This window comes from Bemisia tabaci, chromosome 10 (assembly GCF_918797505.1).
Source record: "Bemisia tabaci chromosome 10, PGI_BMITA_v3".
In the NCBI taxonomy this organism is placed as follows: domain Eukaryota; kingdom Metazoa; phylum Arthropoda; class Insecta; order Hemiptera; family Aleyrodidae; genus Bemisia; species Bemisia tabaci.
The window spans coordinates 28,070,816-28,090,005 of record NC_092802.1 but is presented as its reverse complement, the minus strand read 5'-3'; the positions used below and the strand labels follow the sequence as shown (position 1 = coordinate 28,090,005).

General features: G+C 37.9%; 1 protein-coding gene across 2 annotated transcripts; it reads right to left on the bottom strand.

Moving 5' to 3' along the window:
• Positions 1 to 6,269: 6,269 nt before the first annotated feature.
• Positions 6,270 to 14,208, bottom strand: LOC109044408 (uncharacterized). 2 transcript variants are annotated; one of them, XM_072305048.1, is made up of 6 exons: positions 12,846 to 14,208; positions 12,318 to 12,426; positions 10,473 to 10,735; positions 8,639 to 8,729; positions 7,246 to 7,292; positions 6,270 to 6,543 (listed from the first exon to the last, which is right to left on the bottom strand). In XM_072305048.1, the coding sequence occupies exons 2-6, from the start codon at positions 12,370 to 12,372 to the stop codon at positions 6,460 to 6,462; spliced, it is 540 nt and encodes a 179-aa protein (XP_072161149.1). In that variant the 5' UTR covers positions 12,373 to 12,426; positions 12,846 to 14,208; the 3' UTR covers positions 6,270 to 6,459. The 2 variants fall into 2 exon arrangements, with proteins under 2 accessions (XP_072161149.1, XP_072161150.1); XM_072305049.1 differs by having other exon boundaries at positions 13,034 to 14,208.
• Positions 14,209 to 19,190: the final 4,982 nt, after the last annotated feature.

Genomic DNA, 19,190 nt, shown 5'->3' with positions numbered 1-19,190 from the left:
TGGCGCCAGCCATAAGAGTAGTTGGACTAACTAGAAGTGTAAAGGCACCAGCCAGCGGTATAGTTGGATTGCATTTTGCAAAAAGGAACCACTAGCATTCCAATGTTGCTAAGATTGTGCAACTTTGTTTACCTTGCAAGTATAAACTGATAATCTAAACAAGTTTAATCTTTACTCCCAATTTACCATGAATTAAGACGAAAATTAAATGTTTAAATGTAAATGTTTGCATTATTTCAGTATTTATTTGCAGAGATTGTAAGCTGCACAATCCTAGCAACACTGGAATGATTGTGGTTCCTTTTAGCAAAATGCAATCCAGTTAATCCAACCACCTTTGTGCTGACTGTGAGGGTACCTGCTAGAGGTATGGTTGATCCAACCACACCCTCGGCTGACAACCATACCTCCGGCTTGTGCGACTACTCTCATATCTGGCGCCAACATCAGCCAGGAGTATGCTCGGGATTGTGATACTTTTTTTTCCGTGTGCAGGTAAAATAAAAGGTAAATAAGAAATCATTCACACTCCAACATTGGAATACATCTCGTGATTTTCAATGATCACATGGATGCCCGATTGGCCGGTAAGGGAGGACGGGATCCCCTACTTTTTTGAGCGCTAACTTCACTTTTCTGTATTTTAAAGGATATCCCAGATAAGACATAATATTCTTACAATATTGGGCAAATATTGTCAGTATTGTCGCAATATTTACACAATATGACAATATTTTGATAATATTTTAATCAAAATTATTTTTTTAAAAAAAATATTTAATGAATCTTCATTTAGTATTTTGAAAAATAATATGTTTGCCCGAAATATTATAAAAATAGTTCACAGTATTGGCACAGTATTTCACAGTATTTTAAAGTATTGGCACGCAGTATTTATGCCAAAAGGAGATATGGTGTACACTTTTAACATTGGCTCAATATTTAACCAATATTGGCCTAATGTTTGCATAAATATAAAAACAATATTGTTTAATTATTGGCTAAATATTTCTGTCTTATCTGGGATTTTTCATCCAATTTCTCTCTCAGCATACCGTTCAGAAAATGGCACTGTGTCTGGAGCTCAAGAGTTTGGGGGGGGGGGGGGGAGTGGAGGGCAGTCTGGCTCCGATATACTGTGCTCATGTTCAATTCTGGAAACTCATGGGAATGTTTACGGTTCCTTGTGGCATACATACTCATCGGACATGTCAGCAAAAGGGCCTACACCAAACTTGGCACTTCCTCTCTTACTCGCCATCAACTCCTCGATTATTTTCAAATTTTCTTTGAAAATCTCGAACCGCATCATTTTCTCCACCAGCGACGCATAGCTCCTCCCGAATTCCACCATAAACCCGCTCAAACTGTTGCAGAAGCTTGGTTGCAGCATCTAGCTAAGCGATTATACCAGAAAAATTAAGGACAAGTTGATACGACATCTACAGGCCGATTATTGAAACTGATAGTCAAAGCTATAGACAAAGACGACAAAAGGGATTTGGAGGGATCCTATTGGTGGAAGCGGGTGGTGGCAATGGACATAGGAGGTAGGTAATGGACTAACTAACGGCAACCCACCAAAGACCCAACAGTTAGTCCATCATTTTCTTCCTTAGTCAATAAGAACCAAGCATGTTAACCAATAGGATCGCTCTATACTCCCTATGTCTTCTTTGTCTATTGCTTTGTCTATCAGTTTCAATAATCGGCCCGCTGACATATTTAACGGGAGCGATCATTTGAAATGTGGAAATTTAAACGTTAGAACTCACATTTTGGGAGTATAGTTGTTAGAAAGTCAAATTTTGCATAAATATCAATAGGGAAGCTCAGATTACAAATTTATTTGCGCAGTGGGTCCCTCGTTCAATGATTGGAAGACGTTAAGGAATTCCTCTTGTGGAAATCTATTACTTGGGAACAGCTCATTCAGATTTCAAAAACTTGGTTTTTTTGAGGAGCTCTAATTATAAAAAATCCGAGACACACGGATTTAATTTAACATATTTAGTATCTGACACATGAATAAAAAAAATGGATGACTCTCTCATATACGTTGAGATGATTTAGATTATAGATGAATTTAAAACCCAAGTTTTAAGCAGCCTAACATTTAAATCAAATTAAACACTTGCTGCAAGAAAAATGAGAGCATAATTATAATAATATTAATTCTAAATATTCAAAACATTCATCAAAGAAATAAGAAGATTCTGGAGACAAGCTCTAGCGTGGCCAAGCAGTGCTCCACTGAGTGTGAATGACTCCAAGACTGTGGAGTATGCATAAATATATATAATGTAAATTACCTGATTTACGACAGAACTTTTGACATGATTTGTCAGATCCAGTGGCAGCGACCATTCCTTGAAAAATAAGAAAAAACATCACAATGATAAACTTCCAAGATAAACTTTCAAAGTCACTTTCGCGATTATTTTGGTTTTTCTTCACCATTTTTCACTTGCAAGCACAAAGAAGCATACATCTACTTTTAATTTAATAGCACCAAATCATGTCAATGGTCTCAAATTTTGCCTAAATTTGGCATAGGACTTCGTTATGTGGTCCATGCACACCCACTACCCGCCTTGATTGGAGATAACGCCTGAATACAACTAAACGTGCTTTATGGTCGTCCGCTTTGCATACACGAAAAATTGAAGGCGTTTCCGCTTTCCTTTCGATACCTCATTCTTCTGTCCTAACGTGTGCTCCATCAAGGTGTGGTTATTCAATGCATTAAACTGATGCCAACACATTTCTCATAATGACAAGACTTTTGGCTGAGTGTTCCTTTGATTATAGCCAGCCAATCATGTGAAGACTTGTTGTCTTACCACCCATTACATCTCGTGGTCTCTTTCAGCTTTGACCCGTGGGTATCCGCGTCCACCATTTCCGCCCTTTTATTATCTCTCATATTAAATGTGACCCCTGTAAATTTTGCACTTAACATCTTAATCTCAATACATTCAATCTTTCAATCCCTCAATTCTTTCGTATAAAGCTTTAGCTCTCCCACTTGAACAATTATTTCACTCAGTCAAGTGCCATCAGGGATCGTCAAACCCCTTCAAGTGACATTGGCGTCGTAGTACTCTTTTTAACAAAGTAAAGGGAGACAGAGGTCTGCAACGTCACAAACCGAGACACAATACAATTTGCCGCTATCGAAACGCAAATATATACTTACACGAGGTTCAGCTGATGTTTTGGACACGGGATCGGAGAGAGATAAAAATATGCAGAGCTGAAACATAATCCCAGATTCACGACAGAAAATCACTCTACTAATTTAATTCTACTACTACTTATGTGGGTATGCCGCGTTACTTCTTCTATAGATACATGTTTTTTTTGCTCTCAAGAACCAACGTTTTTAGATTTAAAATCATAGGTGCGTGAATCTACCATCATACTAATCTACATTGTTTGGCTTAAATTACTGAACTGATGAAAAGGGGGAAAAATAATACTAATAATTTAGTCCCATCTGTTTTTGAAAAACGTATGACTAAAGCTTAAACCGGAGATCATGACGAATACATGAAAAATCACGTACACGTTATCTTAGAATAAATAACTCACCAAAGTCACAACGGTAGCGGCGCTAACCATTCTCTTAGCAAGTGTTGTCTTCAACTTCAAACATACAGTTTGCAAGTATGCCTTAAAAAATGAAACATAAATGTCTGTCAACTTCAGGCTAAAATTTGCTCGCGTCCAGGATCAGAATAGAATGAAAGGATGTCTAAGGTATGGATTAGAAACACAGTCACGCGCGCACGGGCACGCATGGTGTCTCTACCAATTGAGGATTTTTTCGTGAAAGTAATGTCTAAACTCTGTGGTACCGCGCATATTTTAGCAAACTAACCAAACACACGTGTAAACGATTTTGGTAAAAGAAAATGGAGCAATTGTGCGGAAGATTGTTTGAGGATAATCTAATTGAAGCTTTGAAATCAATTCAGGAAATGATGCATCACATCGCACGATCTGAACACTGAACAGTACCACAAAAATTGTAGAACGTTTCCACTAGGTATGGCTCAATCTAGCCAATGCCGCACAGTAAAACGAACTCTTAGGAGAGGTTGGATACCACATATTTATTCAAACTGCCAATTTTAATGATTATATTGTCATATTATATATTTTAAGAAGTGTACTAATGATTAACCATGATGTCTAGTAGCGCTTGCTCTATAATCGGGAGGTTTCGATTCCCGGCTATGACCCGATTTGATGGTCAAACAATGGTTGCCTACTGGTTCAGTTTTAAAGCGATTAGCCCTTGAATTTGAAGTAGTCTCTAGCCGCAGATTTACGATTTTGTTCTTTAATTTGTTCCGAAAGTAATTTTTCGAGAAAACCATTAAAACCATTATAGCCATTATTGAACCTTTGCGTTTTAATTATTGGAGGTATAGGTATAACGATGGCAAAATCGCGAAACCACGTAACTCTGTTTGCAACGTTGGATGCTTCTTGTCATATTTTATTCTTTCCTTGGAACAATAGTCAACGTATTTTCTTGAGAACTTTGTTGATTGATAGCAGAATATTCTGTACAAATTTCTAACTACAATAGGGGCTTGTTCCTTCTCGAAAAAATAAAATAGGATCAAAGCTTTTGAAACACCGCAATGAAGATACGTGGTTCTACACTCGATAAGCTTGTCAAATTCCCGAATCATGTCTAGCTTCTTTCATTGATTCCCTCCACAGTGCGCCGCCTCAGCTAAGTAAATCTTTAGTTTTTCATCATTTCAGGTGAGCAACTGAACTGCCAAGGATCACAAATAAGCATGGCATAGCATAGCATAGCAAAGGATATCAGTTGGATCAGATTTGCATTGACTCAGTTGAAATTATTAGTGCGATTTGTTTGATTTGATTTGTTTTTTTGACCAGGAATGGCTGTCACGAATGTTCACATAGTGCGCTGGCGCTGGATTCGGTTCAAACATTTAGCTACCTGATACTTTCTCTTTGTTTGACGCATGGTTTACGCTTGATTTAGAATCTAAGTAGGAACTCTCCTGTTTCTCAGAGAGGGACCTTTTTTGCGGAAAATTTTGAGAGGAAAAAACTCTCACAGAGAAATTTGAAATATCATTGGTAAACTTTAGTTTATTTAACACAACAAGCGCATCCGATACATTCTTAGTATTACTGAAAGATTCCTCTCAGGATCTGACTGTGGTTTGACAAATTTATGTATCAATTAATTATTCACTTGTTGGTTTGAGTCAAAATAGACTGCGCTACTAACACAATTTCATCAACCTTCTTTTCCCGTTTTGAATTTTGCAAGCAGAAAAATATCAATGAACTTATACGGAATAATTCTTCAAAAGAAAATTGTGAATGATGACTTTCGAACCAGTCCGAAGGGGACAAGTGCAAGTTCACTTGCTATGTATGGCTTTTCTTTTCTACTCGTGTAGAAGATTTTTTTTCAGGTGAAAGGCGCTCCTCAGTTCCATAGCAACCAAAACATACTTATGAAAGTATTATAATGAATTTACTTAATCCGAGGTCTTTTTTCCTTATGGCGACTTGTTTCTTTCCACTAGCAGGAATTTCAAATTTTGCTTATTGCCATGTTAGCTAAGCTCCACGCTAATTATGCTAAGCTTCTCAGTCTACCCTTATATTATATAGTTTGCTAAAGCCGTTGTAGTGCGCAATTTGACTCGCGCAGGGTTTTGTTCTTCTTGTGATCGGGCAATTCAAAGTTCCCGTAACCAATGATGGACAATAAAAACGTTAGTATCTTAGCTAGAAGTTGATTTCAGGAGTTTTCGTTTCGCGAATCGGGCTCTACGTAAAATTCTGCTGAGGAATCATGTATCAGAGTGCTTAAATTCGTACCTTGTTTGATGGTCCATTCAATCTAAAAAAGTGAAAATAGAGAACTTTCCTAACTAACATGGGCCTTTTAAGCCCCATTGTTCGATGCTGCGATTATCACAAAGATTATCGTAACGCGAGTTCGAATAATCGCGCCAAACACGGTGCGGTCGGCGTCAAACTCATATCAGCGCCTGCAACACTGCAAGAATACTTCACGCATTGCGCCAAACAGTGCGGTCGACGTCAAGCGCATGTTAGCGCCTACAAGACTGCATGAATACTTCTCGCATTGCACCAAACGCAATGCGAGCTATATTTGCGATGGATATTCGACTAAGGGTATAAGCACACTGCCGCAGATTTCTGCGGCACCGGCTGACGGTGATATGAGTACCATGAGCTTATTTTCATAATTTAATCTTTTTATTTCTCTCATACTTATTTCTAAATTTTTAGTCACGGTTATAATTAAACAGCGCCACTTAAGTTAGCGCGAGGTATCGCAGCAAAGCAACGCCCCCTTTGACCACAGAGAAAAAAAAGCACAAATTCATGGACCACGCTACTTTCTTGATGTCCCCTCAACAAAACTTAAACCGCCAAATTCATCCACTCGGATATTGCATACGTTTCGTTTCCAAGCCCACATAGTCCAGCTTTGATCCAAAAGTTACCCTACGAAAAATGAAAAACCATTATCAAATTCTTAATTCAATATTTCAATATTTAATTAATAAATGCCATATATGGGTGGACATTTTGAAACGTTGAAGGTCAGATTTGCAAAGCCTCGACGCTCCTTCGAGATAAAAACAAGCTGCGGAAGACAAACGTATTTTGTTGGATAGCTTGCTCGTAATGAAATAAACCGTCCAATAAAGCGAGTGAACAGTACACGCAAACTTCCGATACAGGATTTGTATCATTGCACAGGGGGGTATTGAGATGAATGGGCTAATATTATGGCGATAGATAATTATGAAATACAACGCTACTTTTTCGATAATCCGATCACAAATTCCATTCATGTACTGGCATGAATCCACGATATAGATACACAGCGTTAGCATTGGTAAATTATTAAATATTAGATTATAAATCATTGGTACTTTATTGAAAATCTGAAGCGGAAATATGAACAAGAAAGTTGGCACTTTCATTTTCGCTCATGATTTACTCGCTTATACGTCATCGCAATGTCACTGAAATGCTAGAAAAATCAACAATTCTCACATATTAGCGCACTTTCAACGTCAAGCTGTGTCAACAAACTGTGTATGTAAATTTCGACAGTTATTCATTGAAAACTTTTAATGCGTTAATCGGTTACCGAACACACGCCTGCTAAAATGTCTTCCTCGATTCAGAGATACTTACCTTCTCACCCCAATCCGGCCCCCAAGAGTTCCGCATAAGTAACTCGTCTGTCAGCAAACGAAAAAAGGAAATTAGACAAAACAAATGAAATGGAGGCAGTTTCTAAAGCAGTGGTGGTGGCAGTTTTCATCTATGATTTTGAGTACCATATTATTAGTGGTGTTCCACATTAACTCATAGTTAATGTGGAACTCTTACCGAACTCTTAGTTAAACGTCAACCAATAGTGGTGGTATTTTACCATTGATGGTAATTTTGCCACTACGACGGTTATTTTACTATTAAGTTCGTAAAATTATCACTTAATAGTATCACTGGAAAAAAAAACACATTGGATCTACAGTCCAGACTCTTAAAAACATCGACAAGAAAAAATACTCTTGATTCAATCGGATTTTTGCTTACATCGAGAACCAAGCCTCTTAATTTGAGCGGATTTCCTTTTGATTTAAGCTGAATCAAGCTTTTATCTGATCGAATCAAGAGTCCTTTTTCTTGCAATGTTTTCAAGAGTCTGGACTCTAGATCCAATGTGTTTTTTTTTCCAGTGTAATAGTGCCACCATAATTATTTTTGGTCATGGCTTTTGCAAATACTGAGCTAATTTGGAACACTACTGACTTGGTAATTTTATGATGCAATCATTTCTCGTTAAAACATCACTGCCGTGCTAAGGAAGAACGCCGTATGAACATTCGAGAGTTGCCAAATTTCCTTCGATAAAATCTTTATTTTTAAGGAAAGTTATGCGTAGTTTCTCTTGAAAATTTCTGGAATTTTAGGTGATAATGCAGAAAAAATTATCTGAAAAATTGGAAGGAAAATATCCATAAGTTTACCAGAAAATTTGTGTTTTATCTAAGGAAAGTTGGCAACGCCTGAAGGTTCATACGGCGTTCTTCCTTAGCACGGCAGATCAGTAATCACTCCGACTCCAGTTCGAGAGCGTTTTGACAAAAGGCTATGTATACTGTTTGGATACCACGTTAGTGTGTACATTGTGAATTCATTATGACACAGATTTTAAAAAAAAAATTGCTGGAGACATGGTAGTTATATGATTTTTAGCGCTGCGCTAAGTCCGAAAATGACCTTGGTTTTTTCCTCTTCACGAGCAGATTTTCGGAAAAATCGAACTTTCATCGCATCAGACGGGCGGTTGATTTAGGAGAGAAAAAAACCGAAGGTCATTTTTGACTTCATCAGCCAATATTTGTTAAACGTGTGATGCATGCCTCTGCAGGTTTTCCAGATGAGTCTAATAATGAAGTTTTTTCGGTAAAAGAGTACTATTCGCTCATTTACGTTCATGCAAAAATCTTATTTGTTTTGCGTCTAATGGGGTGCAAATCTGTTTGCTATCCAAGCGTGACGATATTGATCACAAACTCACCGCCGTTGTACCCGACTATCACGGCCGCATGAAGTCTCTCTATATCTTGACATTCTTCTGGCGGTGGTTCCAACACTCCCCCTTCATATAGCTGGAAAAGATTGAGCATAAAAATTCAAATGGGGGAAATCCCCTATTTCGAACGTAAAGATTTGTATTCAATTTTTTCCCGTCTCGTGCTGTTTGCATTTAGAATTTGCGTTCAGATATTTTACACTGTGATGGAGTACCTATATAGGGAGAGTATATACATTGGACAACTCGAAGGTTTACGGACAGTAGGTTTACACAAAAAAGGGCTACAAAAAAGAGGGCTACCTTTTTTGGTCTACAGTCAAAATGTCTACATGAAAATGCCTATTAAAATAGTGTCTATAGTAAAATATGTCTGCAGTATTAAAATGTCTTTGGTTTGACTGCCCACTCCAAAAATGTCAAAGTACTTACATATTTATGTCGTCTAATAAGAATTTCATTTGAAATTGTATCCCCAAAGACAGGACGAGGCTGTGGATGCTGCAGAAGCTGATGCGTAAAAATTTCGAGTCACATTTCGCGAAAAATCGACCCTATAAATACCAACATGTATATTTTATTTATTTTTTTATTTTATAAATATTATATATTTTTAGTGGCCAACATAAATAATTTGACATGTGGGCAAATAAACCGTAGACATTTTAATAGCGTAGACATATTTGACTGTAGACATAATTTCAGTAGGCATTTTAATGTAGACGTTTTGACTGTAGACTAAAGAAGGTAGCCCTTTTTTTTGTAGCCCTTTTTTCTGTAGACGTACTGTCTGCATACCAACTCGAAATATGTAGCTCTTAGGGCCCAAAAGGGTAGGTAACCTTTAAAGACGAATAATGTCACTGTCAATCTTTGGTCTCCAATATCAAACACAAAATGGTCAAGAAAATCCATAAGTAAGCGTTCTTCCGCAAAAATGAGTAAGTTTATACAAAAACCAAGTCAAATACGTGCTTTACCAACGACAGTCCGGATAAAAAAGGTCGAGGATAATTGCTCAGATGTTGATGATCCTAGCGATTTCATCTCAAAAGAATCGAAAATTAATCTCAAAATATCGCGATTTTTCGTTTGTAAAATGCTCTTTGGGTACAATCTTTGCAACCGGTGAAAGTGAAATATTTCCTTCCGTTTGTGACGTCCATGAAACCTAAAGACGGAACCTAATGGACCACCAGACAAGGTACAAATTTAAGCATTCTGATACGTATTTCTTGACCAAAATTTCACGTAGAACACGATCTCCGTAACAAAAATTACTGAAACCAACACTTAACGAAGATATTGACTTTTTTATTTTACATTGTTGAGGAGAAATTTGAACTGCCCGCTCACAAGAAACTCAAAGCTCTACGTGAGTCAAATCGCGCAATACAATGGTTTCAGCAACCTTCTCAATCGAGCACTCTTCATTCCCCACCCTGTGTCGTTCAATCTATTAACAACTTGCTGTAGCTGAGCCAAAGTGTCAAGATTGAGGTTGCCAGACTTTCATATCGCAGAGACTAGCATGGTAACGTTTAGGGCATGATTTGACTCACGCAGAGCATTGAGTTTTCTTGAGCGGGAGGTTTAAATTCACGCATCAAGAAAATTAAATAGCTTCCTTAGGAGATGATTTCAGTTATTTTCAGTGCGCGTTTCGTGTTCTACGTGAAATTCTGGTAAAGAAGTATAAATCAGAACGCTTAAATTCGTACGTTGTCTAGTGGTCCATTAGAAGAGAGTTTCTTATGGAGCCACTTTGGATATAACGGGCCTCTATAAGCCGCACCAATAATTAACAAAACGAGATTACCTCAAGACCAGTTGGGGCGTAGAAGTACGTAGCCAGCGGAGAGAAATTTTTCAAACCCGATCTGATTAGATTCGTAGTATTCATGAGCTGTAATTCTCTTATTTTAACTATGTATTTATCGGTTACGTTCAAGCATTCGCCGTCCTTTCCTGTGAATGGATAGTCCCTTTCAAGAGCAAGCCCTTCATCCATGATATACGTAAGGGCAAACTTGAGATCGCCACCATCGCATCCGTAGTTCTCTATCACGCAGTCGATCAACTCTGAACGAAAATTCAAAAACATATATACTTATTTTAAGGTAAATTATTTAATATTTCGCTGGGTTTACCCCTTTATTTTATCAAAAATTCCGCGGGGTTCTCGGAATCGATTCCGATTTCCCAAAGTTCCGCGAAAATTTCAGATTTTTTCAAAAGTTCCGGGGAAAAAATTCCGATAGACAAGCGGATTTAGTTCCAAATGAATCAGTGAGAATACAAACACACCAACTCGAAAAAAAGAAAATAATCAAGACACACACAAAACTGCATATTGGGTGAAGAAATTAGTCGAAGATAAATATTTTTGGTGCCTAAAAACAAGTACTTAAGGAAACTTTAAATGTCCAAGTTGGAACAGATACGGTACCTTCAATGACCTTTATGAAAATTGTCTGTCCTTAGTGAAAAGAGCATTTTCGAGGTACCGAGTTGGTGCGTTTTCGTTCTCACTGATTCAAATATCGTCAAATGCAATAAAAAAAAAAGTCGTCGAATATGAATTAAGAATCGGTCAAACTGACAAAACCCACAATTTTGAAGAAATTCAAATAAAGCTGAAGATTTCGGGAAAAGTACCGATTGTTTGAAAAGCTTTGAAATTCGGCATCATTTCCGGGAAGTGGCAGCACTGATATTGGGATAACGCTAATGTGGTTTTTTAGCGCTTTGGAGAATGCATTCGATAATCGAACGATTGACCTATAAATTTGCTGTATATGAGGGCGTTTCTCAAGACTTTCCGAGCAACGCATCACACCGTGGTAGTTAGGTATTTGTACACACAAGACCAAGAAAATTTTGAAATAACTTCAAAAGTACATCCGGGGTCGAAAGTATACACGCATCGCAAATCGAGAAGCAAAATGATTTGCACTATTCACTAGGGACGTACTTCGGAAGCTATTTTAAAAATTTTCGCCGTCATTTTTTTTTTTTAAAAGTAGGTACTTGACATCCCACAGCGTATTTGGATGCCTTAAAGTTTGAAGAAATGTCATAAATTTTAGAAATTTGCAACTGATGAATTGAGTATCAAATAGTTCTTCGAATCGCTGAGGATATACTGATTCTGCAAACTGATTCCTTGCATTCGCTAATGTTTAAAGATGCATGATTAAAAAATTACCGAACAACCTGATTTCATTTTTGGTAGAAGGAAATTTTGAGCAAAATAGAGGAGAGGCAGGTAATTGGTCTCTTGCAATTGCAATCTTGGAAGGATTCTGAACCGAGGAAAGAGATGGGTAGAACATCAACACAAAGCTAGCCTTTTGTGGTCGAATATAAACCCGTGGCGCATACTGCCATGCTAAGGAAAAACGCCGTATGAACCTTCAGGCGTTGCCAAATTTCCTTCGATAAAAACCGAATTTACAGAGAAAATTGTAAATATTTCTCTCCATTTCCAGACAATTTTGTACGCAATTTAATCTAAAATATTCGAAAATTTCAAGGAAAAATTTGCATGAATGTCGCCAAAAATACATGTTTTATTAACAAAAATTTGGCAACTCTCGAATGTTCATACGGATCCCACCAGGTGGGCGCTGAACCCTAAGAAGGTACTGCTTTGATAACTTACGTTGCTTAGAGAACCGAATAATTTGCCGTAGTTTCTTAGATACAAGAATCTCCATGACAGCGGCACTCGCGTAGGCCCAGCATGTTCCGCACTCGGTATTTACGATATTCTGAAATTTTCCAAATGTGAAAACAATGGGATATCTTTAAGTAACTAACGATGGAAATTCATCTTGGATTTCAAAAGCCCAATGGACCACTAGACAAGGAACGAATTTCAGCATTCTGATACTTGCTTCGTAACTTAAATTTCACGTAGAACAAGATGCGCACAACAAAATTACCGAAATCAACTCCTCACAACGATATTTAATGATTCTTCATGCGTGAATTCAAACCACCCGCTCAAGGAATATACATTAAGACTAGATTTAATCGAAATCATTAATAACTCAATTTCTTCAAAAACTGCACTTATACATCTTGTCCGCCAAGCCTCTCAATTCTACTTGAGACACATGTGATATTTTGTTGCGACGGAATAAATGCCTTGAACTGGTGAGTTATTATTTGAATAATTGAACGGAACCTTGAATCAGAATACGTAATGATCATAGTCAAACAGTTCTTAATTTCTATCGACACCGCGACCATCCAACAATTAGGAATGGGCCTGTTGCAAACTTCAGCCAGAAAAAAAAGAAGAGTTGTTTCCTAGAGAAAATGCCTCCAAAACTACAATGAGCTCATCAGAAAAGTCTGAAATACACTCCTAACTTCACAAGATCCGTAAGGAATACACCGCGATCATCCAAAATTTAGGAATGGGCCTGTTGCAAACTTCAGCCACGAAAAAAAAAGAAGAGTAGTTTCCTAGAGAAAATGCCTCCAAAACTACAATGAGCCCATCAGAAAAGTCTGAAATACACTCCTAACTTTACAAGATCCGTGAGGAATATGTGCTTTTAAAGCTTCCCGCTTCAAAAACGATACTACGTCACAGGTGAACATTTCGTAAGAGGAGTCAGATATCATCATAGACTACATAAGGTCGTAATGTAAAAGGGAGAGCTGGCGCCATGTTCCGTTCGACGAGTTCCGTGCCCGGTGTGCGGGGTCACTTTTCCGATACATATTCGATCAAAAATGGCGGTATGGAATATGGCCGGGTCCTCGTGTATCGCAAACAATCGATTATGTATCGAAAAAGGGACCCGGCACCGCACAGGAATCTCGGAATTCGGGACCTGGAAAATGCTTAAAAGTGGCGCCAACTCTCCCTCTTGCATTATGACTCTATGTACTCTATGATTATCATCCAACCCATGCGCTTTAGGATGCTACGCAATATTCAAAAAATGGCTGACGCCAACCCGCCAAAACGCACATGACGAGAAGGGATTTCATCAACCGACGTTGTTTATATTCACATTATCCTGCGAATATGGTGCTTCCTCATGATTTGCGCACGGGAGCGTCAGCCATGTTGAATATTGTGCAGCATCCTCGTGCGCAAGGGTTGGATGGAACGATTTTTCTCGCAAAATCTTCATTTGTGCCGTAGTATCGTTTTGGGGGCGGGGAGCTGGAAAAAAAAAAATCAAAAAAAAAATCAATGTATCTCACGCGAATTGAGAAGTTAGGAGCTATATTTCAGACTTTCTTAATGCGCTCATTGTGATTTTTAAGCCATTTTCTATAAGTATAACTACTCTGCTTTTTTGTCTAGCTGACGTTTGCAACAGGCCCATTGCACATCCTATGAAAAAATGATCAGCAGTCTCAACGATCACGGCGGCGAAGAGACCGAAAACTTCCCTCTCTAATATTTTTCAAATTGTGAAACTCGTGTTTTATTAACATCACTGTTCGCTACATTCTATTTGCGTTTGTCAGGTTTATATCATCACTGTGATACCAGACGCATTACTCAAAAAAATATTTTCGGAAAAATAAATTGATTTCTTGAACAAAAAATCATATTTTCAAATTTTTCTGAATTTAAGATTCAAAAGGATAATTATTCTGCAGTCTGGTGACTTTTGCTTTGGGAAAATCTTACGTATACACTTCATACTGCCAAGCTAAGGAACAACGCCATATGAACATTCGAATTTTGCCAAATTTCTCCTGATAAAACATTTATTCTGGGATATGCATATTATTCTTTGAAATTTTCAAGTATTATACATTAAAGAAAGAGATTTAATTAAAATATGGGTAAACAAGGCTAAAAATTATTGAAAAACTAAAAGGCACGACGTTTCGAGCTGCTACCAGCTCATTTTCAGCTGCAAAAACACATAAAACAAGTAAAAAATTGAGTGGTTACGTGATAACGGCTGGGGTCAGGTCGCCACTCAATTTTTTACTTGTTTTTATGTGTTTTTGGAGCTGAAAATGAGCTGGTAGCAGCTCGAAACGTCCTGCCTTTTAGTGTTTCAATAATTTTTAGCCTGTTTACCCATATTTTAATTAAATCTCCTTCTTTACTCGTATATTCGAGCTATGTTTTTGTGCTTTATCGTTATAGATTAAATTGAGAACAAAATTGTGTGGAAAATTGGAAGAATAATATCGACGACTTTCCCGATAAATTCGTATTTTATGAAAGGAAAAGCAACGCCTGAAGGTTCATACGGCGTTTTCTCTCAGCGCGGCAGCATCGACATATTTGCGTACCTGATCCTCGGGCGGAGGATAAAACTCGCCCTCTGTCCAATGCACGTCTCTCGGTACGTTTTGCGTTTTTGGGGTGACTTTCGGGGTTCTGCCACCAGGTGGCGAATTCTTATCATAGTTAAAACTAGGAGATTTGATCTTGCAAGATCCAGTTCTACTAAGACATCTTTCAGGAGGCTTGATTGTCAATGGTTTTACGCCAATTACAGGGCGCGAAGCTCCAGAAATAGGTCCTGGGCCGCCTAAAGGATGCGGCACGGCGATGACTGGTTTGCCGGTTACGGGATGACGTTTGATAGATAAGATTTGGCCGGTTACGCGATCTTGGACGTAGACGGGGGCAGCGGGTTTTTGGCCGGTTGAAAGAGGCGCAACGGCAGATGTAGCGGGTTTTTGGCCGGTTGAAGAAGATGCGACGGCGAAGCTGGCTGGTTTCGGGTTGGTTGAAGAAGACGCGACGGCAGGGTTGGCAGGATTGGAGACGGAAGGGGGCTTATCAGCGGGGTTGGAGAATTTTATGGGGGTGGGGTCGGTTTGGAACGGATCGATATTTTTCTGTGTTATCTTTTTGCGACTCCTTCTTTCGGAGGGGTCTTTCGTGTTGACGGCACCAAACCTCCCAGGTGTGCGTCTCTGGACTGAATGCTCGCGAGGTCGTGGGTCCGATCCTCCCCTCCTGAAGTACTTCCGACTAAACTCATCAGCTGATAACAACGCGAGAAATAAAATTAGAACAATTTGTGACGTGGACAAAAAATGTATTGTTGCCGCAGCGTACCGATAATGATAAATTACTACTATTACTAATACTACAACTACTACAACTACTACTACTACTACTACTACTACTACTACTACTACTACTACTACTACTACTACTACTACTACTGCTGCTGCTGCTGCTGCTGCTGCTACTACCACTACTTATGAGTCGCTCTTATGGCGCTTCTTTGTGCTTTGCGACACCCACACTGAAAAAAAATTCCCGGCGTTTTTACCACGGTCCGTTGGTACCTTTACCATCTCACTTTTTTTTACCAATTATTGGTAATTTTACCAAGACAGACTGCTAAGTTTACCTAAAAACCGGTGTTTTTACTGTTTTTTTTTTTCAGGTAAGAATACCACTTTTATTGATAATCAATTCCCGGTAACTTTGCCATTATATCTCGGTAATTCTACCACAGTCGATAAGAAATATTGGCGTTTTTACCAAAGTCTAGTAAAATTACCGAGAAAGTTCAATAATTTTACCGAGATTTCTCGGTAAAATTACCAATTCCATAAATGGTAATTTTACCAAGAAAAAACTGCGATCAAATAGAACCCTGAATTCTTGGTAATTATATCCTTTTCTTAGTAAATACACCGAGATTTTTTTTTTCAGTGCAATTGCCACTGAAAGAGATCTTGCTAGGGGGGCCCAATCCAGAACCTTTTTAAGCAACCTATCATCTGGCATCCTCGGCACATGCCCATACCAGACAAGCTGTTTTGTGAAAATGTCATGCACTATGTTGTTTTCGACGCCCATAATTTCAAGTACTCTTTCATACCGAACATGATCTTTCCTTGACAGTCCGACCAATCTTCGCCGGTAGTCCATCTTGGTTGCCTTAAGAATATCCTGGGACCGTTTTTTCAACTGCCATACCTCACTGCCATAGGTTAATATGCTTTTGATGATGGAGTTACAAATTCTCTTTTTGTCAACTTTGGATATCGTCTGGTCGGTCTGGTCCAAAAAATACCATTCATCTTCTAATGGCTTTCCTCCCCTGCAGATTACGCTTTTTGATGATAAATTAATCCATATTAATGGAGTGCAATCTGTTATTTTTAGTAATAACATGGGTGTCCGATTGGACCGGGAGGTTGAGGGGGCATCTCCTAATTTTTTGAAAGCATCCCTAACTTTTTTGTGTTTAAAGAAATATTACATCCAATTTTTCTCTCAGAATACCTTTCAGGGAATGACATGGTTTGGACACTATACTCTACATCCGATATACTTCAGCGCGAGTTCAGTTGATGAAACTCGTGCTGGCTTGGAGCTTATGTCGACATATTCCGGCCAAAGTATCACCAGCGCCATGCAACGTTTTAACATTTTTGCCGCCATTATATTTTCTTACAGAGATATTGTCTAAATTTATACCAATGACTGGAGGTATTACATGCCCCCGACCTTCTTCATGATAAGTACTCTTATCATACGTTCTCTCTCATCATTATAACCCTTATCATTAAATTCATTCGTGTCAATAGATACCTTTAATCTATTTGTAAGGTAGTGGTGACAAATGTATTGTTTATCAATAAACTTTAATAATAATAATAATAAAAAAAAGATATCGTTCAACGAAGCTGTCCGAAAATTTCACTGAATTTTTTTTGTGCTGCTGATAAAATTCAGTGACATTTTCAAACAGATTCTTCAAAAATTGCTCTGTGAAAAAATAAATTTGCAGCGGAAATTTTTAAATGGCGTATGACGCTTATGATATTTTGGTCGGAAGGTGACGATGTCTGGAAATGTTTACGATTCCTTTGGGCATTTATACTTACCGGACATATCAGCGAAAGGGCCTACACCATATCTGGCACTTCCTCTCTCACTGGCCATTAACTCCTTAATTCTTTGCAAATTTTCTTTAAAAATCTCGAACCGCATCATTTTCTCCGCCAGCGACGCATAACTCCTCCCGAAATCCACTATAAACCGCTCAAACTGTTGCAGGAGCTCGGTTGTAGAATCTAGCTAAACGACCATTCCAAAAAAATTAAGGACAAGCTGATAACGCAACTGACATATTTTACGAACATGAGAATTAAAATACGGAAATTTAAACGTTGGAACTTACAATTGGATGATGAAATTTCACGAAAAATTCAATTAAGTAGCCCAGATTCCAAAAAAAAAAAAGCACGGTGAGTCCATCCTTTAATGATCAGAGGTAGATGAGGAGTTCCTCACGTGAAAATAAATGTTCTTTAAAAACCACTTTTTCAAATTTACAAATCTTGGATGTTTTGAAAACTTCTAGTTAAAAAGAATCAAGGACACTCAGACTTAATTTAACATTTTAAGTGTTTGACACACGGATCATATGAAAATGGATGCCCCTCGTGTATACACTTACACGATATATACATTCTGATGATTCAGATTATGTATACATTAATTTAAAAACCATATTTTAAGCAGTCCGGCATTTAGCTCGAATCAAACATACACTGCTAGAAAAAAGGCTATGAACGAATATAAAACTCGTAATTTCAATTTTAAAATGTTGGAACATTAATTAAAGAAACAGGAAATTACAAGAGACAAGCTCTAACAGAGCCAAACGGTGAAGTGAGACTGTAAATTCTTCATAAATATATAGATGTCAGTTACCTGATCCACGACAGAATCTTTGACATGTTTTGTCAGATCCAGTGGCAGCGACTCAGAATCTGCGACATGTTTGGTCAGATCCAGTGGCAGTGACCATTCCTTGAAAAAGAAGAAAAGACGGTTTCAGGATATTTTGTCAACGATTTTTTGTCCGCGCACCTTTTTTGTTCAGTAGTTTACGCCCACACGTAAAATAAGCAACAGTGACTTGGTCCAAGCGTTATATTTTAGTCCGTATGTAAAATTATATTGACAGTATTGAAATGAGAAATTGAGAGAGAAGGAGGTGTTGTTATGGTTCCCCATTTTATAAATGAAATGTTATTACTTTCTCCTTTTGAATCAGCTTTTTAAATTCTCATTGGTGAATATTTGGTTTAATTTCTATCCTTAAAATATTGAATGTACAATATACCTTATATATGTATAGGTACCTTTTTAAATGCTTTTTATTCTTTCTTTACGAAATTATTACTTCATTTTGAAGAAATTTATATTTTTAAAACGTGACAAATATTTGTGAAACCTTTCCCAAGCGACATTAATCTCAATGAGCAACAGTTGTGCCGACACAAACTGCAAAAATGAATAAAAGAGGGGAAAAAAACCAAGAATCACGCAATCTTTAGTTTTAACCCATTTGTACATCGATCTTTTAGAGTAAAATACGTCAAATTCTGAGCGTTTGGTTGCGCGTACACCTCGCTGCAGCCCAATAAAAGCACAAAACGTAAAAGGAAAAATCTAAGTGCTTTGGAAATCATTAAATTTGACACGGGACCACCAATATTAAAAAACACACATTACATTATTATTCTCCTTTGATAAATTGATACATATTTTTTCCCCATC

Bases quoted from the DNA above. Each gene is read 5' to 3' on its own strand.
- LOC109044408 (XM_072305048.1), bottom strand. From the start codon at position 12,372: ATGGAGATTCTTGTATCTAAGAAACTACGGCAAATTATTCGGTTCTCT. The intron at 7,293-8,638 runs GTGAGTTTGTGA...GTTTGCTGACAG, and splicing joins GATAGTCGGGTACAACGGCG to ACGAGTTACTTATGCGGAAC. The intron at 6,544-7,245 runs GTAAGTATCTCT...CATTTTTCGTAG, and splicing joins GGCCGGATTGGGGTGAGAAG to GGTAACTTTTGGATCAAAGC.